The sequence below is a fragment of the Aptenodytes forsteri genome, unplaced genomic scaffold, assembly GCF_000699145.1.
Source record: "Aptenodytes forsteri isolate BGI_AS27 unplaced genomic scaffold, ASM69914v1 Scaffold146, whole genome shotgun sequence".
Taxonomy (NCBI): domain Eukaryota; kingdom Metazoa; phylum Chordata; class Aves; order Sphenisciformes; family Spheniscidae; genus Aptenodytes; species Aptenodytes forsteri.
The window spans coordinates 2,062,462-2,086,023 of record NW_008795128.1 but is presented as its reverse complement, the minus strand read 5'-3'; the positions used below and the strand labels follow the sequence as shown (position 1 = coordinate 2,086,023).

General features: G+C 42.1%; 1 protein-coding gene across 1 annotated transcript in view; it reads right to left on the bottom strand.

The window, feature by feature from the left end:
* Positions 1–7,408: 7,408 nt before the first annotated feature.
* The window catches only part of EXT2 (exostosin glycosyltransferase 2), an 81,922-nt gene continuing 65,768 nt past the window's right edge, over positions 7,409–23,562 (bottom strand). The window contains exons 10-13 of the mRNA XM_009277472.2: positions 18,505–18,648; positions 17,834–17,962; positions 16,581–16,663; positions 7,409–10,277 (exon numbers count right to left, since the gene is read on the bottom strand). Of these exons, the coding sequence (XP_009275747.1) occupies positions 10,139–10,277; positions 16,581–16,663; positions 17,834–17,962; positions 18,505–18,648 (495 nt within the window). The 3' untranslated portion in view covers positions 7,409–10,138. The remainder of the gene's footprint in view (positions 10,278–16,580; positions 16,664–17,833; positions 17,963–18,504; positions 18,649–23,562) is intronic.

Genomic DNA, 23,562 nt, shown 5'->3' with positions numbered 1-23,562 from the left:
TAATTATTATTATTATTATTATTATTATTATTTTGATACCTTTCAACTCTATTTATGGCTTTCTTCTCTATTTATTTCTTATTTAGTATTTTACTCCTGTCCATACATTGAGTTGCGATTCCCTGGCTTGGACTTGCCTTCGAAGCTGCACGCTTCATCCCCAGCCACCGTCAAAATGTCTTACAAGCCCTGGCTCCTCCGACACCCGCCATGTTAGTGCCCATGGTGGCATCCTCTGTGGGTGCAGCACCCGCAGCACCCGGCTAGCTGGGCTCTCTCAGCTGCCCTCTCCGGCCTCACAGAGGTAGCAAAACGTTCCTCCCGAACAGTCCTGGCCCTGGCCATGCAGCAGGTACCCTACAAGGGGGCTGCCTTACGTTGCCCATGGTTAGAAACACCAGAGAGATGTCCCAGAGCTTTGAGACTAAGAGGAGGCAAATGGTGAGAGCAGCACGGGTTCCCGGCACTGGCTTACGGGCGGTGGGGTGCCACTCGCTGCTGAGTACTCGGAAGCACTTCTTGCCTATGAGAAGTAGTTAGTGCTTCGGTAGCAACTGCAAACTAGTGGTGAACCAGGCTTGGGGTTTGCTGGGCCCTGCAGTGTCCAAGCTCTAAGGGCTGTTGTACCTGAACAAGCTCACAAGGAGAGGAGCGAGACAGGGGCCAGGTCAGCCCCCAGGCACATCGCCCACCACCAGCACTGCCGCCCACCCGTGCTCCTAGCAGGTTTTCCAGCCAACGGCCGGGCTCTGGCTGCCTCCTCTTGAACATGCTACTCAGTTCAGGTCTCACTGCCCTAGCACCTACCTGGGTAGAGCCCACGGGAAAGAGGACCAAGACAGCAAGGTGAAGGAGAACCAGCTTCCCTCTCATCTAGAGACCACGGCAGCATGTGAGTGAGCACACATCCCCGCAGGAGCATGCCTGGCCTGAGCCGTGAGCACGGGGAGGGTGTTAGGGGAAGGCCACACGCAGGGACAGCGCATCACACGTGAGGTTGCAGAGCTGCAGCACATGTGGCTTTACCTGCCCCACTAGCCGTGGGGACGCAGCGCCAACCCGGGCCGGGTGTGCCGCCCGAATAGGGCTGCTGGCTGGGTTTCTGTGGCAGTGGAGGTGTTTTGGGGCACAGAGGCGTGTTTCCCTGTTTCCCAGAGTACACCCAGACCAGGCAGCATGTTGTAAAACACTCTCTAAACAAAGGCAAAAAGGTAGTTTCCTGGCAAAGGTTTGAAAAATAATCAAGCAGAGGCAGAGCCCCGTGTTTATTTTGCTGCTCTGACTGACACAGCAAAAAGCAAACAGACCAAAGGAGAAATTAAACCCAAATGGGAAGGGGGGGCGGAATCAAATGGAAAGTCATTCAGCCCTTTGCAGCTTCCCGAAGGGAGCTGGGAGGAGGCTACGGAGCGGCCTTGCACCCCCTTAACTCTTTGCTGGTAACATGGTTCCCCACTCCCCCCACATAGCTAGGTAGGTAGGTAGAGCTAGGACTTTTATACTACTGATTTTGAAGGACAGTTTTCAATGTATAATAATATATCGGTTTAGGTGTGCAGTGTTCGAAAGAGAGACTGGGAGAAAGAAAGAAAACAAACCTCAATCAATATTATTGTTTTTTTGTTGTAAAATATTGTAACCTTGTATAAACACAAACTTTTTTTTTTTTCCTTTAGCTTAACGGCCTGGGGTAGAACATATTAAAAAAAAAAAAAAGTTTTAAAAAAGTTCAGGAAAAAAAAGAATAAAAAAAAATATTAAAAATGTTGCCATGTGAGGTTTGTGCCATGCAATGTTATTGCCTATGCAGCCATGTATTACCAGTTCATTACAGTGGAATATTAAAAAGGAACCAGCAGTCTTGCAGCTTGGTTCTTTTTACCCCTTTTTTTTTTTTTTGAAGTAAGTTATTGCACTTGCAGCTTTTTTGTTTTCTTTTTTTTTTTTTTTGGGAGGTGGTAGGGACTGGCATTTCTGGGCTCCAGTTTTTATTTTTCCAGTTTTTGAAAGGAGTGGCATCGCTGGGAAGTACCCCGCTTCCCAGCCACCCCGGCTGAGGAGGCACAAACACTGTTGTTGTTGTTTTGGTTTGCAATAAACTCCTTCTCTTCTCTCCTCTCAACTGCAATCTGGCTGGTTTGTTCCTGACTCATGACAGATGAAATGTGATCAGAGGGGCCTCCAAAATCTCACGTTAATTGAAGTTGGCAAAAAATACTAACAGTGCCCTTTTGAACTGCTGACACAGTGCAGAATGGATTAGCCGGGGGTAGATTAACAACAGGTGGCAGCTCATGGGCCCACTGCCTCTCCCCGTACAAAGAGATGGTTAACAGCCAGCAGCCAGGCGCGGGAACATCCTGCCAGCCAGCTCCTGGCTAACGAGGGCCTCTCCGCCTCTGAGAGCATCACCGCTAGCCAGGCCAGAGGGCACCGTGGCCACAGGGAAGAGAGGAGGATGGTCTCCCTTGCTTACTGCTCAGGAGCTGCTGGTTCTGGCAGAGCTTAAGCCTCGCAGGGCTCCTGGGGGTCTCCCAGTCCTACCCAAGCAGTCCCTAACAAGGCAGCAGGTAATCCATCACAGCTGACACAGGGAGAAGTGACTTGGCAACAAGATGCCGAGCAGCTGAGGAGGCTCAGCCACCCAGCTCCCCGTGCCATGGCACCACCACTTCTACACAGCACAGCCACACTCGAGGCATCGCAGCAGGTCTCCTGAACTCCAAAGAGAAGACACCCGGGGCTGGCGGGGGGGGAACCTTCCCCCCTGAAAGTGCTCCTTTATCCCATGTTCCTCCTGGGCCAGTCACACCCCCTCCCCTCCCAGCTCCGCTTTGGCAAAGGCCTCCAAGCCTCACCCACCCTCTCCTCCACTGCGGGTCTGCCGGATTCCCCAGAGGCGCCTACCAGCAGCCAGATGCTGCTTACTGGGTTGCGGGAAGATTGAGCCCTCTGGGCTTCGCTTCCCCCCGCACCAACGGGAGGGCTTGGCTTGGCCCCACGCATTCCCGGGGCACGCCTCTTGCCCCATCCAACATGGGGAAAACTGGGTTCTGGGAGGGCCCTTTCTCCTGCTTTCACTCCATGAATAAACTCAGCTGAGAATGCCTTTCCCTCAGACTCCACAGAACCACCGGCACCGGTAAAAGCCCAAGCCCCTGCACCCAGACGCTGGGTGAACCAGAAAGTGCCCTCTGTGTTCAAGCAGAGCTGAGAAGGTGCCCAGCAGCTGTCAACAACCCACCGAGACCCACAGAGCCCCTCTGGCCTTTCCGTTAAGTTCGCTGGGAACATCAGCTTGGTTCAGATGGAGCATGGCTGTTTTCCATCTCGCAAAGAAACGGATAATGCAGGTGCTGTTGCAAGCTTATCCATTCCTCTCACTTGTAGGAGAAAAATTCCTTCCCTCCCCAAGCACTCAAAGCCAGATTCTCCAGATGTTGGCAAAGCTCAGGCTGCCGAGAGGCTAAAGCCAGTTTCAGTAACATCCTAGTTGTATGGGTTTACATCAGAAATTGCTCCTGGCCTGAACATTGCTAAAGAGCTAAAAAGTCTCTCTATAAACTCGATAGTGGCAGGACCCAGATTAGAAATGCACATTCTTTTCTTGAAGCTGCACTTTCCTACTGGTATTACATGAGTTGTTTAAAACACATGAAAAAATTTCTCTCTAGATGTGGCTACAGCACCTAGGTTAACGTGTTCCTTCTCCACCGGAGAATATAACTTTGAGGCAGGGCAAAGTTCGGGCAGTTTTAATGAAAAACAATTTTTTATTCCTGTAAAATAAACAGATTTGCCTTTTTTCTTCCTTTCTTTAAAAGCAGGTTATTAACCTTTAAGCAGATGGATGTACAATAATCTTCTCATTGGCAAGGAAGGTAACAGCCATGCAAGGTGCGTCTACTTATGGCCAGCTGGAGCCCACATGTAAAGGTGTTGCATTTAATCTGAGACAAACAAGTGTTTATTATTTGTGAAAGGATCTTCCACTTTCTCTTGCTTTTCAGTTCGTAACTTACTCACAGGGCAAAGACAGATGCTGTGAGTTAGCAATCTGCTCCTCCACTGCAGCCTTGCTGGATTCCTGGATCTCATTTTACGGTCCTTTCTGTTTCGAACCTTTTCCCCTGCCTGTTTGTATGAAGTGTGGCAAAGGGGCTATTGTTCCCATCAGTCTTCGGCTGAAGGCACCCAGCACTAACTGCGCCTAGCACACAGCTGAGACCTGGCCCTCCCTTTGAAAGAAAGGTTTCACAAAAGAAGGACCTGTAAGTTTTCAAATGGCCAGACCAGCAGGTGAGAAACAGTGTTTTTCTTGAGCGTATGGCTATACGGACATGCAGAAGGGAACAATAGAGCCTTTGGCCTGAAAACCTCAGGTATCTTTCCAAGGGACTATGGGCTTATCTACTGGATGAGCATGAGATGTTCACACTGGGCAGGTGGATATCCGTAAGTGGCGCTTTTCAGTCAGGGCCAAGCTTTGGCTTTTAGTTTTACAAGTTCCCATTGCTGCACAGAATGGGGGTAGGGAGCAGAAGAGCTAAGCTTCATCCTTGAAAGCACAGAGTGCAACACCAACTACATCTCATAATCACACATGGAAAACCTCATGTGGGTCTATACATCCCAAGTTCTTCACACCTTTGTTGGTCAAATGGTCCAGCTGTCACCTTTTTCCAGTCCCCCGCCAACTAAAATGTAGGTTAAAAATCCAATAGATGTGACTTAGTAATTAAACTGGTATTTTCTTTTTCTTATGACTCTGTAGAAATAGTCACAACATGGATTATTTCTCTTTATAGACACCTGGTTCTCCCCTTGCCCATCTTATCTGTTGTCTTCCCCCCTGCATACAGTCTGGTACTGAGCACTGATTCAAGTTCATAGACCTAATGAACCCATGACCAAGTTGCATTGATCTCAGCCCACAGTTACTGCAGAGTTGTCATGCTTGTCTGGAGCGGGAGCACTTCCTATTTATGCAAGTAAACAGACATTTAGAATGAATAAAGGAAATTTGAAGAAGAATTACTGGATTCTTTTCCAGACAAATGAAGATAGCAAACAGGCAACCTTGCAGGGAAAACCTCTGAGCTGCGCTGTTTTCAGTCAGAAAACTCCCTGCGTGCTGCTAGCTCCATGCCACTCCACTTAATTGCCTCAATTGTTGCTGTTATCCTTTAATGGGAAACATAACTCACTTTCAAAGCAACCACAAGAAGCTGCAAACACGGGAATCCTGAAGATCAGCAGAGGTGGGACTGTCTTACAGCCATTTCCATCAGGCTGAAATTATACAGAGTGCACCAGGAATGTCTCTAAATAGCTCCAAGCCAGGGCAGGCTGAAGCATGCCAATACTGCAAGTCAAGGCTAACGGTCCTCTACCTTGGTATTGAGCTACCCAAAACTCCAAACAAACAGACAAAGCGTGGCTGTTCTGCTAAAACACAGGCTGGGGATGCTGGTGTTCAATCCTGGTTTTACCCACACAACTCCTAAGGCCTTGGGTATATCACAGCTTCTCTCCATTTGCTTATCTGCAGTAACGGGTAAGAGGCTGATCTTACTCGAGCAGGAGGACTGTGAAGCTCTATTTATTGCACTCAGATACAGCAGTGGCAAACATCATAGAAAGAACTTAGAGTCCCACATGCACTCCCAACAGCATGAGATACAACTGAGGGATCCACGACTCAACAGTAAAGCGAAAGTGTTCTAGCAAATACCATCTCTCTCTACATATCAATGTTAGCAAGAGCTCTGAAGTGACTACCTGCTTATGGGATAACTCTCAGATCCTACAGAAAGATGCAAAGAATACTGTGTTCAGAGTTTTCTGGCAATTTTTGACAGAAATTATTTCTTTCAGCCTAAAAATTAAAAAGAAAAGACAATACAGGTGGAACATTTGCCTAGTACTTGCTCTGCTCTTCCCAACTCTTCAGGACCAGACTGAAGTTAGCAATTGAACCAGCTCACCTTCTAGCATACACTTCATCTAACACAGCTTTGCAGAATGTTTTTTTCTTGCTTTAAGTACATGGAGGAGACTACCCATGATTGCAAGAACTACATGTAGTTTACAAGAGAACATGCTTTGCAGCAGTCCTAGTAAAATTTAAAGATGCAAGTCTTTAAGAAGAATGATGAAAAAATTCATACTCAGTGTGATCTCTGGCTAGGGCATTTAAAATCCGTTTTCTCATCAGCACCGTCAATTTTAGTTTTTCTTTCCTGTCTTGTGCTGCAGTCCTGTTATGACAGCAGCTTCCATGTGAAAGGGCTGGACAGAAGATTTATGCAGTACTAATTAAGCATTTTGAGATCTTTCCTGATCAAAAGGTGCTCTACCTGTGAGAAGTACCCAGGATACCAGACACCGATTATGGAGGGCATTCATGCCAAATCTTGAAGGTATTTTTAACATTAAAATTGCCCATCTAAATCCATTTTCATGTCTCTCAGTATAGCATTTTTCCAGAGTGCTCAACACTCACCAATACAACCTAAAAGCAAAACAAGTCAGAAGTGCTGAACATCTCTTAAATACCACCTTGCAATTATTTTGATATCTGTATCTCCAAGGCCTTTGAGTTTAAAAGGCCTGTGAATTGATAATTGACAGGGATAAACTAGTTGCTGCAGTAAAGCATATCTGAACCACACCAGCGGAAGAACAGTGGGTGGCAGGAGGTTCAAAAGCAGGAGCTGGAGATGGCCGGAGAGAGTAATTCAGCACATTAGGGCTTGAATTAGCATGTCCTGTAATGAGATAGTGGAACTGTGAGGAAGGAAAGAGTCAACACATTGTAGGGAGAGTTGGTGATGCTAAAAATGTATCCTTAAGACTCACCATGACTGGCAGGGCAAGCACTGCGGCACATCACACCCCTTGCTATGCACAAGCAGCTAGGTGCGCCATGAACACGTGTTGCCCTTTTGCAGCACGCTCCGCAGGGACCGTGCCGCAGGTTCTGGAATCAAAGAGCTGCCACCACACTGAATTCCACCATCTCAATGACTCAGCCAAAGCTCTTCTCTCAAAAGCACAGTTCTTCAACATTTGCTGTCTCTCTTCACAAAAAGAGAAAGGATCTGTTCTCTATTTCTCCAAGATAAATGCTACTGTCAAATCTTGGCAGAAAATTAGAGTAACAACTACTCTCTCCAAAAAGGTGACTGGGATGAATTCGTGCAGAGCAAACTTCTACTTCAAAGACACCCATCCAACTCCGGTTATGGGAAAGACAAAATACTGACGGATCTTTCTAAAGTACACTGTGGATATTGAAGTTTCACACAGATTTATGTAGCAAAACAGCCTGTCACTGCAATTCTCCCTTCTAAATGCATCCATGTTTCCTTGCGCCGCTCCAGAAGTGAAATACAACAAACACTCCTTGGATTTGCTTTTTAATATACCAATATTAACCTTTTTTTTGATAACATATATACAATGAAAAGTTAACAATGATCTTAATTCAAAGATTGACAACAAACCCATTCCAAATCAGACATACAGGTACATCTTACCTTCACAGATTTTGCATCAAGAACACACACATCATAAACGTAGAGGGGAAGTAGGCCATTTTACAATTTTTTTTTTTTTTTACAGTCAATTGCCTAATTTTCTCCATGGCACAAAACAGAGACAAATTACCATCTAAATGAGATGGCTCTATAAAAGCAACTGTAAAACACCAAAGGACAAAACACAACTGATAAAGGTCACTGGGCATTTTGTGGAAGGGGAATCCCCTCAGATACTTTGGGATGCAGGCACAAGGACCTGTTGCCTTTTGCTGACCTGAGACTACAGATCAGTTTAGGAGGGCTGGTTAGACTGTCTTTACCTAAAAATGTTCCACCAACTATTTGAAATCCTCCATGTCTTTTAAGACTCTGTGCAAAAATCCTGGCTTACTGAGAAAGAACCAAGAAATCACAGCAGCTTCACAACTTTGTGCAAGGAAGATGTTACAAACTCAATTATACTGCTAAGGCCTGCCCAGCTGAGATCAGCCCCAAAAGAACGGCCAAAACTGAAGCAACTGCTACACTGTCACGGCTACCCTTTTCAAGCAAACTTTTCAAGGGAAATATGCTGGTATTTCCTGATGCTCAAGCATCAGGACATAAATCAACAGGAACATTCAGAAAGAAAGTTCATATGAATGAACTTGAGAGGCTGCAAAGGAGAAATAGTGAACTACAAACCTTCTCCTATCTTGTGATACCCACTGTGCAGACAGCAATTGCCACTGCAACAGCTATCCTTCTAGCTCCCCAATACCCCTTCCCACAGCCACTCAGGAACGAAACAAAGACTGCAGCGAAAAACATTTACTAGTAATTAAACGTTCCCAGAGAATCGGACGATACAGTTTACAGGCACATCCCAGGGGAGTTATGAAGTGAAGCATCCCCTCAGAGCTATTGTTCCAATATGATTTTCATTCACAGCACATCCACTGCATTGGGCAATAAGATAAGTCTTAGTGGGGGTGAGACAAATAGGAGCAGATGTTTCCTGTTTCTAGCCTGACTTTCATTTGGTTTCTGTCATTGCTGCCTATCCAGCTTAGGAGAGGGGGTGAACCGTGATGCCTAACACTTGTCCTATTGTTTGGGGTTTGGCAAAATCTGAGGAATAAGGTTGCTCACAGTGTAACAGAAAAACAGCCCATCAAGTAGGATGTCTCTGTAACTGGCAGCAACGGAGGTTTCAAAATACAGTCAAATCACCCACAGTGATATCAGGCAATTACCAAATCCAGTAACAAAGCTTTTATCAGTGGAGCTGGAACAGAGATTCCTTTCTCAGCCTAACTAGGGATCATCTTTAATATCGAAGGGGAAGAGGTAACAGTCCAGGCAATTTTATTTCTAATTTTGCTGCATTTAATTTTCTAATTCAGGCTAATTTCAGTATTGGGAAACAATTCTAATGCTTGTCAGAAATGAAAAGCTTCTCCAAAAGCCTTCCTAAGCTGTATGTTTCAGTGGCAGCCTGTAGCAATGGGTTCCTTAGTTAAATTACAAGCAAAGACCCAGCAGTTTTTCCAACAATGGTAATTTATAGGAGTTTGTAAGTGTGCGTTAATAGTGTCTTGCACGTACACATATCCCTGTGCATTGAAGCTGTAACTGGGATTTTCTGTAAATTGAAGTGTTTTTACAAATCAGTACTACAACACATTGCTTGCTAAAGAGGATTCTGATGTGAAAATCTTATTTCATAGCTGTTGTTCCAATGTGTGGCTACAATGTGAAACTGTAACCTGACTGCTCTGTTTTGATAACGAAAAGCAAAAATAAAGTAAGACTGAAAGGTACATCTTTTTTTGTACAATACAACTAATTTTGACAGAGAGTCACAGTCTCTTGCACGGACACAGCAGAAAACCTGAGATTTACGCAGGAAGAAGTGCAGCAGTTGGAGTTCTGTCCTGCAGGTCTCTGCTTTGAAGGAGACCATCCTCCCAGCTGCTGTGTGTCTCAATTCACATCAAAATAATTTAAGTAAAACAAAATGCTTTGCCCTTTAAACCATGTGACAACACACAGATTTTTGTTGCTGATGATGTAAAAAAATAAACATTTGTCTCACTAGGCAGAAAAAAAAAATGTTTGTTACACACTTACTTAGGCCAACAATTAAGCTCGAAAGACAGAGGCCCACCAACCGCACAGGCAATAAGTCCCTCCCAAAAGAGAGCAGCTATACATTGCAGACAGTTGCTTTGAATGGATGGATGCTTACAAACCAGAGAACTGCAGCACGTTTGATAGAAGAGGTCAGTCATGCCAGTCAGACCACAGAGAGCGAGATTCTGTTTTATTCTTCCAGGTGCATAGCTTCCTTTGGAGAAAAGTGTGTGTTTGACAGTTCTGGGAGGACCCATGAATAGATTCAATCCTCTGTGAGCAACAGAGAAGCAGTTGTTCAGCTTTCCATTACATCTTTGTGCAATGTAAAGGGAAGACAACATACCAGATTACAACATTTATTTCCATTTCCCTCAGACGTAACCCACTCTAGCGATTTTTTTCTTCAGGGCCTTGTATTCCTCATAGCACCTTTTCGGCCGTCGTTTTCATCACTCAGGTTTGTCTCACAGCTGCCTTTACAAGCTGCCGATATTGGGAAAGCTCTTCAGTTTCTCAGGAAAGTCATCTTTGTACAGGACAGGGTCAGCACGGTGCTCCACCACTTTCAGAGGCATGGTCCCAAAGACAGAGGCAAACTTATTGATGCATTCAGATCTGGTGAAAGGGAAAACAGTAATTAAGAACCCCAACAACTGGGCTGGCTACCAGCTCCCACACCAACATAACTGGTAGAAACCTTCCCTCTTGCGCTTGGAAGTACTTCAGCCATGCTGGCTACTGGTAAATAAAAAGAGAGCCTCACTGCAGAGAGAACTGAAAAGAAGCTGGTGTTCTTTGATTTATCCATTTAATCACAGAGACGAGCAAGGGGATGCTGGCAGCAGCACATGTGCACATGGAGGTCAAAGCTTCCCTTCTCCCTCCCCCTAGAATTCCAGTCATTCTTAAAGCAATGTACATGCTGTAAACCAGAACAGATTAACTGCCAACATGTCTCTTAAAGGGCCACTGTTGGGTCAATTTGGCTCATAACGAAGGTTTTGCAAAAACCAAACCTTTGTGAAAATGGAGTTCTTAAAAAAAAAAAGTCTGGTTTTTTTCAGGCTTCTTCAGAAGCTCTAACTTTTCCCACAAAAATAAACATGCCTCAGTGTATAGGCAGTGCTGATTGTACTGTAACTTAAAAGTGAAGCTGAAAAAACCTTATAAAATGAAACCAACTAGTTTATTTTCCTTGGCTAAATAAAGAGATATTGAGCAGTAGGGCATCACATTAGCACAAAAAAGATCAGACCACTGATGACTCTTTCAGTTTTAATAATCTCAGGTGTTAGTAATGCTGTGGAAGGGAACTGCCATGTGCTTCAGAAAATAAGCAAACAGATGTTTAACCTTACATCGCTCCTTTAACTCTTTCACTGAAAGGCACAGTACCTGTGGAAGCAAGGCAGGGAAAACTTGGCTCATCTCAACTCAGCCGGCGCTCAGCTAACATTAGCTGCTTTATAAAACAGCTTTGAGGAACTTCACACACCAAGAATCATGACAACAGTCCTCAACACATAACAGAGACAGCTACAAGAAAACAGGTCATGTTTCTTTTGCCGTTCAAAAGGGAAAACAAAAAAGAAATGAGTACTTTGACACAGCTACAGAGGCTGATGTGCTGCAGGCGGTCCCAGAGCAGGTGTCTCGCTCTCCAACCACTGCACCCTCTCCCGACCCCTTCAAAGCATTAGGGGGACACTACGGCTCCAGGATAATTTTCCTCAACAGACTTGGTCAATCACACTGACTGTGAAACAGTTTTGTGATGGGGACTGCTCAAGACTGCCCCAAACACTCTTCTGAAGTAGATGGGACAGCAAGACTGGTTTTCTGGTTTTCAAAATTAATTCCTCGGCTTCTGAGCCATGCCATGGCTCCCTCCTTAACTAGAGTAATGACTGGAAAACACAAAGCCTAAATTGTTAAAAGTGCTACATCTCTACATAGCTGTTTCAGGCTATAATGCTGATATTTCAGGCTATTTTCTGGCCTGAGAAAAGTGTCAGAAAACTACTTCATACAGGTCATACTTGAACAAAATATTTATACAGGTAAATGCAGATATTTCACTTTCTGCTACCTTCTCATGCCCTCATACTTCTTCCTATCTCCAGATTCAAATCTTTGCACTAGGAAACAAATGAAAAGGAATTCAGAATGTAAGAGGAAACCATGTGCAGTGGGAAGCAACCTCTAGACCTGGCACAAGCACAATTTGCTCCTGGGTAGCACAGATCTGAAACAGCAAAGGAACCATCAGTCAGGACTGAAGTAAAGAGACCCAAGTAGCTGTTCAACATCTGCAATAACAAGGTGAACCATCAGGAGGGTGAGCTTTGGGCCCTGGGCACAGAAAGGTTACAGTAAGGTGGAGAACAGGAACTGAGTGTTTTCTCCAGGAACACTAAGCAGTTTCTGTTGCCTCCATGAGATGCCCAACATGAGATACTTGAAAGATACCTGATTTTCAGATAAGGTCAGACTTCCAAATCATCTGTTACTTCTGAGAAATGTGGCTAACTGTAATCCAAGTTGTGTGTACTGGAGAAGTCTCGTGGCAGGAAAAGCACAAACTTCACAGGCGAGGAGGTAGATGCACGGGGAAACGTGCATGTGAGAAGTTTGCGCAGCTGCTGGCCCTTAGTGGTTTCTGGAATACAAGAATACTTCTAGTCTACTGGTTCAAATCCTGCTTCTGCCAGTAATGACTGAAAGAGATTGTACTGTAACAGCTGCTTGGTGGCCGGTGTGAAATGAATTCGTTATCTCAGCCTGCTGCCTGGTAGGCAGGTGTCCACATCAGATCAGTCATTGTCACAACCGGAACTAAGCGGCACCCTCAGAGCAAAAGACAAAACTAAACGGATGGTGGAGACAAAACTGACCTCTTCCCTCCAGAGTTTATACTCCCAAATCAAAGATGAAGCCTCATGAGAAAATATCAAGATGGAATCCTTCTACAGCCAAACTCATTCTGGTGGCAAGACCATTCAAGCATACCAGTTCAATATCTTTAATCACCAAGAAACCACTTCATTGTTAAAGAAATGAAAAAATGAAAAATGGAAAAAACCAGTATGTTCTAATCACTCTGGCTGAGTCAGAAAAGTTAGCCCGCAGGAAATATCAAATTCAAAGATCAGAAACAGGCTTTTTTAGATGAAAGAAATGTCATACACAAGCCACAAAATGTGTTCAAAGGAAAGTCACCTCTTTCCAAAAATTTCATCTCCTGCACTGAACTAAATCACTTGAATTCCAAAGCCGTTGCCACTTTTAGACAATATAAACCAGAAAGGATATCTAGAGCATTAAACATTCAAAGCTAGGTAGCCAAGAGAATGTAACATGTCATCTTAATATGGAGGGAAGGTGTTTTTCTTGGCTGTGTCGATAGTTTTGCAAATTCATACTAACAGAGACATGTTTGCTTCCAAGAATTATTCTTTTTTTTTCTTGCTCTGCCAACAACATGCAGTTGTGCTCAACAAGGAATTAAGATTGTGTGAACTCAGAAATTGAGAGCCCTGTTGCCCCGGCAGACTGGGTGAACTTCGTGTCTGTTAAAGTCTCTCTTAATCAGTTTCCTCTCCCTTATAACCCAAATATTTTTTGGCAGGGTAACTCTGCACCCCCAGCCTTTGGCCAACTGTTACCTGGTCAGTTTGCCTCTTAAGGGAATGGCTTCCTATTTTGACTCTAACAAATACTTACATGTCCTAAAAAAAGACACTGCTGTTAATGTTGCTGCAGAAGCAGCAACAAAGCAGTCCTTTGTTGTACTTACTGTACAGGCAGTTGCCCTCTAGGCTGCATTTTACAGAGTTTTCCATTTTTGAGAGCCAGATGCAAAGATGCTAAAGGCAGAAAACTTGTTGCTACTTAAACAGCACCTGTAAATACAGGGATTATGAGATCTTCCTACAGCTTCTTCTGTGACCTGATGTAAAGGCTAACCTAGGGCAAGAAGGGGATTCTTGGTTCAAAGGTTTCTTTAGTTAATGTATTTTAATGATGGAGCTCGATAACCCTGGGGACTGAAGTCTTTTATTTATCTCAGAAAAATTACACAGCAGGAAGAATAGCAGTGTTGGCTTTCCCATGATTCGCTGTAAATATCCTTCAGTATTGGTAAAAAAAAAAATCTCTTAATAAAAGACAGTTCAACTGTACCATCTTTCCTTCGTCTCTGCTGAGAGTGTCAAAAGGCCCAACAGAACTGGTTAGTTACCTGTCTCTCCTGGACAGATCTCCACAAATGACTTCTCAAACCTTTTACACTCACAAAACAATCATCAGGCAGTTGCTGGGCATCTCTCTGCTATTTCTGAACCAGAAACCTAACACTAAATGTTGTGCATGCCCGTGACAACCCTGATAAACTGTTTGTTTCACGAACAGTAGGTTGATCCCTGGATATCTGGGCAAGTAATTAGCTCGGACTACCTGCTCGCTATTTCTGAATGCTAAAAAACAAGGAGTCAGGCACTTTAGGAAGCTGCAAGTGAAGCTGATAATGGGTCTTTGCCTGATACCCCAGGTATTGTTCTCGGTACCCAACACTGTAAAGTTATCTGTACAAAGTTATTCTTTTATAATATGACAAGGATTCCCTGATGCATGAACTTTTTCCATTCAGCTTCTCTCCTGACCCTGAAAATAGCTATACATACACACACACACACACATATATATTTATATGAGCCATAAGAGCCTTATTCACTGCTAAGTTAGGAAAATTTGCTCTAGGAGTTGCTATCATTTATTATCCACTTAAAATGAACAGCTAGCTTAGAAGATTCAAAAAAAGAAACCCTTTCAGATTTTCAAATAACTCCCTTATATTGAAGGTAGATAATAACAACACAGGGCAAGAAGGTATTAGTTGTAGCATGCAGTTTCAGTATGATACTAATGATCTTCAAAATGAAGCCTGAATACACCCAAACTGTATATCCCCCCAGATTTTCTCCTGCACCCAGACTCTATCCCAGCATGTACTCCTTTGGCTGGGCAAATAAAAGTATGTGGATTTGCAGTCAATCTAACATTTCCCACAACCCAGTTATCTCCACTGTTGGAAACTACAGAGAAGCAAAGCAACAGTTTAAACATGTTCTCAATAAACTGTCAATGATACTTTACTCTGAGGATACAAGAATTGGTGTAGACATGGAAACATGACCTTTACCCTACTTCATAATGCACTTTGGAGCAAAAAGCACTGTTTCATCTTCTGGTTTTATAGTGTTTACCTTAATGAGAACCTAGTTCATGACCAAAATTCCTATGTGCTGTTGTAATGCTACTAGTATGATCACAGGAAAGCCCAACTGGCTTCAGGTAGTCCATCCTGTAAGCCAGCGCACAATTGCTAGACACAGGACAACCTCTTGTGCTTCCCTTTCAGCTAACATTTAAGATCTACAAAGCTTCCAGCCCCTTCCTTAAGAAGTTTTCTGCAGAGTAATTTTTAACACCTTCATGGGGTACATTTTACTTCTGACTTGCATACTCCTTTTTTCAATCCAGCCTTATTATACATCCAGTCTAAATACTTTGTCGCTCACCCTGGTGGTTATGCTCTTCAATGCCTGGAATGATGCTTGGTTAATAATCAATCAGCCAAACTATATATGTGTTTGTGTGTATTGTGTAATGTGTGTTTACACAACAGACAGACACATGTATGCACTCTTCTTGTAAATAAACCCCCAACCTACTAACCAGTTTTGCATTAGTTCACTGCATATATTACAATACATAAATATCATTTACATTGCTAAAGGCCAGTAAATGGATACAACACTTCAAATTTGCTGAGTACTGCAGAGAAGGACAGAAAAAAGCTTACTGTTAAGATGATAACCATGTTATGTCTCTCAGTCCAAATCTGAAATGGCCTCTTTTAAATGCAGGTCAGATTTTTTTTATTTTGTCACCTCTTCTGGTGGTCTTTTCCAGCACTATGGCCACTCCTGCTTACCTACCCCATCAATGCTATGGCTGCAAATTATTTTTCCCAAAGTTTGCAGGAGAGATGCAACAGCCCAAGAAGCCTAAGGTGAAATGCTTTTGTCAGTCCTAGATCTCAGGTTAATTCCACCTAGTAACTAGTATGTACTTTTATTGTCAGATAGCCCTTTTCAAACATGGGTGTTGAACAGCTTTGTAAAAGTGAAGAAACTTTCCCTTATTTTACACATTCAGAAGCCAAGGCAGAAGGAAGTTTAGTGTCTTGGTCAAGGTTGGGAAGGTATTTCACTGTAAAGCAGGGAATGCAACTCTTATACTTACCAACTTTCAGTATGTCACTCTAAACTGCCTTTCCAAATACATACTTCATTTCAAATTAAACTCCCACAAAAATATAACAATGCCGCCATTGTTAAAAAATGTGACATGCAATTGTGCAGGCAAATGCCCTTCACCAGTGGAAGCAATGTGCTTCACAATCTTTGGAGGAAAGACAATGTACAAACACCAATTTGAATAACGTATTAATAATTTATATCCTTGTTACTCTTTGGTAAGCTAGCAACTGTCTGGTTTAAAAAAAATAAATCTCATACTCGTTACAGTTGATGTTCCACGGTAAAACAGAAATGTGGTATTACTGAAAGTACTGCCAACAACCTCAATTTCATATATGTGTCCTATATGCTTTACAGAAAAGCTGCTAAAAAATGTGCCCTTCTAAAATTCTTTCTTGTAGTCGTCCACTTTCAGTGTCACATCATCCATTGTAGGAATGACTTATGCTAATCAAATCCATGCGACATTCTTTCAAAATTAGTAATTTACAGAAATACAATCAGTGAGCATTTTTGATCCTAATTTAATGAGACACAGGATAAGATTCTAGGGATCACAACAAAGCAATCAGAGGAATAAAAGGTGGTCACTCACCTTTCCACCATGTGTGTCTGGTCCAGTGATAACCCATCAATTGCTGTGCATTCTGGACATTTGAACTTCTTTCGTGGGGTCACCTGCAGAAAGGCACACCAGATATCATCAAATATCAGCAGAAGGGACATTAATCTCCTTGCACAGAGAGCAGCGCAATACCTCTGAAAGGGGGAGGGGGGGGGGGAACAAAAAACAAAAAAACCCCACACCACTCCATTCCTCCATTCAGCTCCATCTGGCCCGGCTGACTGCAAAATTCACAGGGGCCCAATAAAAACGGCTTGGAGGGGTTTTTCCTTCTGTAACTGAAAAGAAGTGGCGATGACAAGCTCCTTAATTCCTGTTTAATGACTGTTTTCTCACTGCCAAGGTCCCTGTATAAACACCATTTGTTCTTGCAGCCATAACAGCGATGAAATATAGCTTCCCATACTTCACCGTAACGTTAATCCAACAGACACTCTTTTGCTCACTCCAGTTAATAGCTGACTGGCAAACTCTGCAAGACTCTCCGAATCGCGCAGAGGTGCCAAATTACTCTGCTGTGCCCTCATACAGCTCAAAAACTTTTTCGGCAAAAACACACACTTTTATCTTCTAAAGACTTTTCTAGGAAATGCAGCCACCAGTCCTAGTAAATGATGATGGACAGACGGGAAAATGGACCCTGCTAATTGAAGTAACGCCTGGTGGCCTCTAAATCTCATTCCAAGTTGACACACTTTGAAATGAATGTACAGAGTGAATGTCCAGACCTGAAAACGTGTCGAAACATGTCAGGAAATTAATTCAGGGATAAAAAGTTCATTTAAAGCTGATCTTGCAATTAACATTCTTGCAATTAACATTCCTATAAATCAGCTGTTCCCAGGCCATGACAGAGCAAGCTGTGGACAGTTGGCAATTTCTTTCCTCTAGTGATCTCAAATAGTTAAAATACATGTATGTGGGTGTGTATATATATACACACATATATATAGCTATCATTTAAATTACCTTTTTCATACTTCATCTAGATGGCTAAAATAACCACAAGAAACAACTGGTAAAAACAATTCTCTCTTCCCAGTTAGCATAAAAGTTTTACTAAAAGGCTTTTCTACCATGGAAGGAGAACAAGACACCATACCAGGGTTAAATGAGAGAAAAAGGAAGATTAAGTAATATACTGAAGCCTATTAAATAAATTTATACGAGTCTGTACATCATGTTTTTAAATGTTGTAAAGCTAAACTGTAGAAAAGTCCCACCTTAATGACTGATTTGCCAGTGACATTTGCCACTAGAAAATTCATGGCAATATCTTCACAATTCATATGAGCATCCACCCAATTCTTGATGTCTCCAGGCATTTTGTAGGTGTAAAGATAGTTGAAATACTGCAGGACAGAGGGAGAGAGAGAGAAGATAATTTTAAATACAGATGCAGTAACTATAAGACTCTGAAGATTTCAGTCACTGAACAGCAGGCAGCTAAGGATGGATTATGGGCAAACTGTGATACTGCCTTCAGTCAAGGACTACTTTAGCAGATAGCAAATCATTTTTGGGTGCTTAATTGCATAATTACTCCTTTCCTGACCAGCACACAAATTTCTTTACAATCGGTTTTCTTTTCTTAAACTGCTAGCTACAAAGCTACATTCACTGCAAAATGTGCTGTGTAGTTACAGGTCATACAAACTGGCAAGAGTTCTTCTGTAAGTTCATGAAGGTAACGGTTTTATTTCACAGGCAGAGACAAATCAGTTGTTTTCACAGCAACTGAAAGAGGCTTACAGAAAGTTTGCAATTGGTTCTCTGATTGTTGTAGAAAACAATCATGGCACCACAAAACACTGACAGAACAATGACAGAAACACATACAGCTCTTCAAAAAAGGTTCATGTTGTACATTAGTATACTACAAGTTGTATATTGCCTTGTGATAAAACGCTGCTCCAGTGAGCACCATTGAGACTTCATTGGTCCATTCTGATTCATATTTCCATTTGTTCATCTCATGGTCCCAAAGATGCAGGCGGCCTGGATATCCAACCAACCTGTCAGGGAACTCACGCCAAACCTGAAGAGAAAAAAGACATGACACACTGCTAACCAGGCCTGCAGAGCGAGCAAACGCAAATGTGCAGATGCAACACATCTGCTTTGGGAGGGCAGAGTTACAGTGGTGCAAGGACCACTTCAATTCTTCTCAGTCCCAATTCTTGGAATAGGAAGCTGCCTGGAAGAAGTATGAAAAAGCCCAAGCTTGCTTTGGAAGGACCCTGCAACTCAGGGAAGCCATGCCCCCAGAGCAAAAGGCCACTAAAGCAATACTAACTTCCTTGTTGTAGAGAAATACCACCGACTGTTAAAAAAGATTTTAACACTAACTAAAACCAAGCATGATTAAAATGGAAATTTTGATGTTAACTTCAGCAGATACGGCTACAACCTAACTACTTTCACAGCTGGCTTTGGATCTAACCAACTTGCTTCCTTCGATAGGAACAGGCTTAAAACAGGCTTATATTTTATATATTTCTGGTATTCTTTAGTGGGTGCTTGGATGGATCTACTGCTACATGGAAGGCCTCTTTGCCCTTGACTTGTTCCAGACAGCTGGATGCAATCAAGATACCATCCTTGTCACTCCATACATTATTTTGTAGCTGACTACACGATCAAACACAGTAGACAAGAACAAGGAGAAGGGCATCATTAACGCAACCCCAGTTCTCCACACTGCTGGCCACATTAAATAATGGACAATTTCTGCATCAGGAAAAAAGGGAAAAAGGATTATAATTATTTAGAAGGGTCTGAATGCTATTTGCTTGCTAAATACACAGTTTGTCTTTTTGCTGATCAATAATGAAGTTAGTGTTTATCTGCATTATTTGCAGACAAATTACTCAAAATTTGTCCTTTAATCAAAGTAACTGCTAGGTTTGTTGGAAGAATACAAGTCTTGACTCTCTGACACACCGTGTTAGGTCACAAGTGTTTCTGTTTCAGATTGGTAGTGTATAAACAAACACATACCCAAATGTCATTGTGTATGCAAGATCAACAACAACAAAATATCTCACATATCCCCAACGGTCACTTCACTAGCAAACCTCTTTTCTCTGTACAAAAGGCAAGGGAACCCTACAGTTGAATTTGCAGTAAAGAAAGTGTTACCTGGAATTCCACCATCCTGCAAACCTCACCTCGTCAGCAGTTCACTTCGGGCACTTTTTATGTGCCAGTATGTTTCAGTTGGGAGGCCTGGACTATAAGGACTCTATGCAAGTATTTTGTCAAAGTACATATGATAAAACAATCAGCTTAAGTTACTGCTTCTGTATCTACATTTCTGTGATTCTGCATTACTATATACCTTTTCATCTATACATCTCAACACATTTTATTGCTGTCAGTTAATATAGCTTCAGAATCCCATGACGAGAGCAGTTATTATTTCAAACATACAGATGAGGAAACCTGCCAAAAATCATACAGGAAACAAGAATGGGAACCAGATCTTCTGACTCCCCGACTTGTACTTTATCCAGAAATCAATCTTTCTAGACAGTTCTAGGGCACAAGTACTGGCATAGTATTTAGATAGAACGCTCTAACAGAGGGCTCTTGAAAGCAGAGATGATTTGGAACTCAAGGAAGAGAATTCACAGGACGTTGGTGCAAGTTGGTGCCATCAGGTAATTAAAAAAATACAGATTTTTGGCAGGCAAGCCAGTGAGGGCTTGAGATACCTATTTTGACATGATGTCAAAAACATTAATAAAGAACAAAAAACCAACGGTATGGCCAGTCCTTCTTCCAAAATTTTATTCCTCTCTCTCCAGGAGTAAAAAAATTAATGATTTAATGTTAACTTTTTTTTTTAAACCTGACTATTAAAATGCCCATCTCCCAGCTGTTGGAAGGCACCACCACATAAGCTACTGAGGCTCAACAAAGGATTTGACAGAACAGTACAGATCTGCACTGTATTGGGCTAAGAATTCTTGTAGAGGGAATGGCATGTGTATTAAAGGCAGCTGAAAGAAAGATTAAACTCAGCTACTGCTTCCCAAGGGACTTCAGTGCCTTCACAACACAGAATCATAGATTCATATCCCTTCTAGTTTTTGCTGTCATCTGCAAGAGTCCAAACGACATGAAATAAAAGCCAACTATAATGCATGTTACTCATACAGATTTCTTTGTACCACTGTCAAGCTCAACCCTACCCTGACTCTGGCCCCTGAAAATTGTCAGTTTGATGCATCTAAAAAATAACTTGGTTGCTTTAAACCAAGATTCCTTTTAAAAGTAATGCTATCAAAGTCAGTGGAAAAGCTTGGCTTTTTCATAATGTTCATCACTAGCTCATTCAACGGTAATTCCTGGAAAGGCTCCAAATAGCTGCATCCAGCTCATTGCCCAAATCCATACATGTGTTTTGTGCCAAAATTAATATATACAGCTACTGCTTATAAGGAAGCTTTCAGAATAAAAATAGTGGTAATGATTCTTATACTACTCTCTATTTTGTACTACCGCCCATTTTCTTGTTTGATGGTTGTCTATAATTTATTAGTCTGTTAGGAATACATTCCATTTTAGCCAGTGATCTTATTAGCTTTCTCAGACTAAAGAAGGACAGCCTGATTTAATACTGGTAAGGGACACATCCAAGGAAAAACATATTGCCAAGTGAAGAGGAGGTATGCTTCTTTGCGGACAACACTATTCCGATGACTCTGCTAGACAACCCTGAAGATAAATATTTTTGGACGAAGCATCTCCCAGATGAAAAGTCAAATAGAAGTTCTGACTCGGTAGTTTTACTAAAAATCTTGTAAAAGACACCAAGAGAAAATGATAGTAATTTTGTTTCCAAGTCGAGTTCCCCAAGTGACATAAACAGCCTAGCTAAAACACCCTCCAGTTTCACCTCTCCACAGTTCTCTCTGCCTCTTAGCCTCAACTATTCTGTGCTGTTTTGTTGTGCCATCAGAACAGCTGCCACAGCTCATTCTCCATGGAGCCAGCGGACAGAGAAGCACTTCCTTTTCCAGAATATACTCCAACATTTATGCATTACATTTATTAGACTATATTAAGTCACATGCAACTTCAGGAACTGGCTAATTACAACTAGAAAATTTTTAAATTTAATAAACAGAAAAATAATCAGCATTTCCAAAGCTACCGTGGCAACGTTGTAAGAATGAAACACTGACTATCCTTTAGGAATGAAAGAAAACCCAACCAATGAGTATTCCTTCTCTCCTCCCAGAGCCCCATCCACTCTTAATTCTCTCCCAGTCCTCAAAGAGATGGCTTGTGCTATTATTAAAAAATAAAGCAAAATGTAAACACAAAGCCCATTAAAAAGATAAGCGATGCTTCACATGCACACAATTTGTAAAATAACTTCCATTTGAAGAGGAGCTTTGAATGTGGCCAGCAGTTACCCATGGAGATGTCTTTGGTAAGCAGAGTTATATTATTCCTTCTATAAAGGAATGCAGTAAAATACATTTTTAACAGCCAAAATGGGTATGGAAGAATTCTCCTAAGGAAGGCATTCAAACCTTACGATGATTTTAGCCTACTGAAATATGCAATTCATCAGAGAGTTGATAAATATGCAATTAATCAGAGAGTTGATTTTTTTTTTTTTTAAAGAATGTCAGAGACATGAAGCACTGAAAACCAGCTCTGAGACAGAATAAGATCATCTACTAGCAGTAGGCAAGAAGCTTCCAACAGAAAAAACACAAACTTAGCAATGCACCAAACAATGTCTTCTATGAACAGAAAACATGCACTCAGAGCAATAATCCCAATTTAGATTACTTCTATTATTGTTGTAATAAAAATACTTTGTCTTTATAAGGACAAAGTGCTGCATAAGTACATAATAAGAAATCTTCATTAACTTCATACTTGGAAACTGTTATCCCCACTTTTCAGGGTGATAGAAATGCTAAGCCATCTGTCCCAAGGCCAGCTGAGATGTAGAGATGTGAACACTACGACGTGTGCTTTCCGTCCCGCATTCAAACAACAAACACTTCAGGAACAGCCAATGGTTCTGCTTTAATTTTTTAAGATTATGATAATCTAAATACTAGCTCCTTTTCTTGGGTCACTCTGATACTCCGTCTGTGAACAACAAAGATCTGTAAGTGCGGAAAAAGTTGTCTAGTCCTAACAGGTTTTTTTTCAGTGCCCCAAGTCACACCTGTGATTTCATCATGTAACTTAACAGAAATACTTTTTTCAAAGTCAGAATGTCATGAGTATTCTTCTGCTACCTTAATACAGCAGCACACAGGGACTATTTTTCTGCTTGCTCCAATAGATTTACGCAATGTCATAAATCACTGTACCATAATAGTTCACTTTTAACAGGTAAAAAATGTCTGAAACTTTGAGTGTTACTATAATTTTTTATGGCTGAAAGTGTACAGAGATCAAAGTTTTCTGGTTTTTTTAGGCTTGCTCTATACATTCAGACAAGTCTGTGACAGAGGGGGTTTTGCCACATGTTTAAATGTAAAGTCTCAAGGATGTCAGGAGGAGAAAAGAAAATTACTGAATGTCACGTTTCCAGCCCTTCTTATGACCAAAGCAGAAGCAGACATACTTTTAAAAGAAAACTTTCTAGTAACATTATATGCTGCTACTGTTCCCTCTGGATTCCCCTGCAAATGAGTCAAGAGCTTGAGAGATACTTTTCTGGTAACACACATACACAGATAAATAAATTATCACAGGCCGAGGACAATTTAAACATCTGGGAGCCAGCTCAGGCCTGTCAAGCAAGTCACAGACACTCAGGGACAGGAAAGATCAATCTTCAGCCCCTGATTTCTGTGCCAGAGAGTAGGAAGTACATCACCCACCCTCTATACGAGGAAAATTGTGTATTTATAAAATAATCCGCTGTGCTTCTGTATTCAAAGACATTTCTATTCATTTATTGGGGGGTGGG